Source organism: Pseudocercospora fijiensis, assembly GCF_000340215.1.
Source record: "Pseudocercospora fijiensis CIRAD86 unplaced genomic scaffold MYCFIscaffold_8, whole genome shotgun sequence".
NCBI lineage: Eukaryota > Fungi > Ascomycota > Dothideomycetes > Mycosphaerellales > Mycosphaerellaceae > Pseudocercospora > Pseudocercospora fijiensis.
The window spans coordinates 2,427,418-2,429,126 of NW_006921539.1; the positions used below are offsets into that span (position 1 = coordinate 2,427,418).

Below are 1,709 nucleotides of genomic sequence, written 5' to 3' on the forward strand. Positions count from 1 at the left end.
AACCATCTCATTTTGATAGGGCATGTATGGGATTTCTCAAGCTTCAGAGCTCGCAAGAATTGTTCTGGGCATTGGTGTCATCGTGCCTCTCGTTGCTGACCGCTGCATCGTTCACCGAACACGCCAAAAAGGCAGCCTCATTGCTTCTGGTCTCAGTGTGGACTATCCTGTCAGCTGTAGTTAGGTTAGTTTTCTACAATTATATTTGCAAAGAGAATAGCCCACGTCAACCAATCAGCTGCATTCGTGGTTTAGTGGTGAGTTCTCAACCCATCATCCACGTCGACGCCAGTAGGGTTCTAACAGTGTCACGTTACCACAGGTAAAATTAGCCGTTGCCATAGAAATTACCGCATCCTCGGCTAGCCCCGGGTTCGATTCCCGGCGAATGCACAATACTAGCAAGTCTTTTTTTTTGCATTTTTGGCAGTCTCTAAGCATTGGTATCGCCTAAGCCTAGCAAAGTATTGAGATTCACCTTTTGATCGTTTACAGGCTTCTAGAAAGCCTCGTAGCTGATGCATTCTGTGATTTTTGCAATGTGCTGAACGCCAAGACTTTAGTGCCAAGTCGGGTAAATGTTCGCCGAGCACTTACACCTTTCGACTCTTTCGCTTTATACCTTGCCCTATATAACATCGCAAAGCATTTAAGATGCGAATACTGCGTCCAGCTGGTGTATAAACCTTCTTGACAGGCGTCATTTGGTATCAGCAGCTGCGACGAGAATTTGCATGCCAAACTCGGCGCAATCTCCAGCTGCAGAGGCTTGACATCAGCCGCTGCAGCCTTGCATCTTCGATGAGAACGACTTATCTTCTTCGTGCAAAATCTCCAAAGGATCGGCAACGGAAACATCATCAGTCTGATTGGACATGCCTGAATTCAAGCATGAACCTCTCGCGGATCCCAATCATCAAATACGCCTCCTCCAGCTCCCGGCATCAAAATGGGGCGGCGGCATGCATCTACAGCTGAGCACATGGGATCTCAGAAAAGCCCCTCCATACAGCGCGATTTCCTACACATGGGGCCCAGCAGGCTATCCGACTCGAAGCCTGACCATTAATGGACTGAACATGGAAGTCCGTCGGAAGTGCCGCTTCGCATTGTTGCAAGCTCGACTGCGCTGCCCGGGAGACTATGTCTGGATCGACTCCATCTGCATTGACCAAGACAATGTAGGCGAGAAAGGTGTGCAAGTCGCTATGATGTTTGACATCTACAAGCGTGCAAGACAAGTACTTGCTTGTATCGGCGAGAGCAGTGAGAGTAGCAGACGGCTCGCTGTAGTGGCCAATATTATCGGCCACATGCGAATGAAGCACAACCTTTTCAAAGATCTAGTCTCGATACCGGAGGCATCTGGTGCACTTGTGAGCTTGCCCTTAATAATGGTCCTGCGACGCCTAGGCAAAGAAGTCATGCGTCAGCTTAACCAAGATCTGGTAGCTATGAGCGAAAGAGGGTACTGGCACAGGCTGTGGATCGTGCAGGAAATTGCCGCTGGAGAAGCAAAAGTCCGTGTGCTTTGCGGCACTGATATGATCTCGCCAATTGGACTCTATCTGCTGACGAGACATCTGGATGGACCTGGGTACTATCGAGACCCTTCGAGTCGATTGTTTGATCAGATCGTGACCTCTACAGCCTACACTCGGCTGTCAGCGAGGAGCTTGGATGATATCTTTATTGACTATGTCGATGCT

The 1,709-nt window shown here is 49.2% G+C and overlaps 1 protein-coding gene and 1 non-coding gene across 2 annotated transcripts; both read left to right on the forward strand.

The window, feature by feature from the left end:
- The first annotated feature begins 240 nt into the window (after positions 1-240).
- On the forward strand, positions 241-393 carry MYCFIDRAFT_t61. Its single transcript has one exon. It is a non-coding gene; the product is annotated as a tRNA-Met (tRNA).
- A 482-nt stretch (positions 394-875) lies between these two features.
- Positions 876-1,502, forward strand: MYCFIDRAFT_143023 (uncharacterized protein; the record flags this gene model as incomplete). Its single annotated transcript, XM_007932027.1, has 2 exons — positions 876-1,346; positions 1,434-1,502. Coding segments are annotated over 2 exons (540 nt in total), but the record flags the coding sequence as incomplete, so codon positions are not given.
- Between the last annotated feature and the right edge of the window lie 207 nt (positions 1,503-1,709).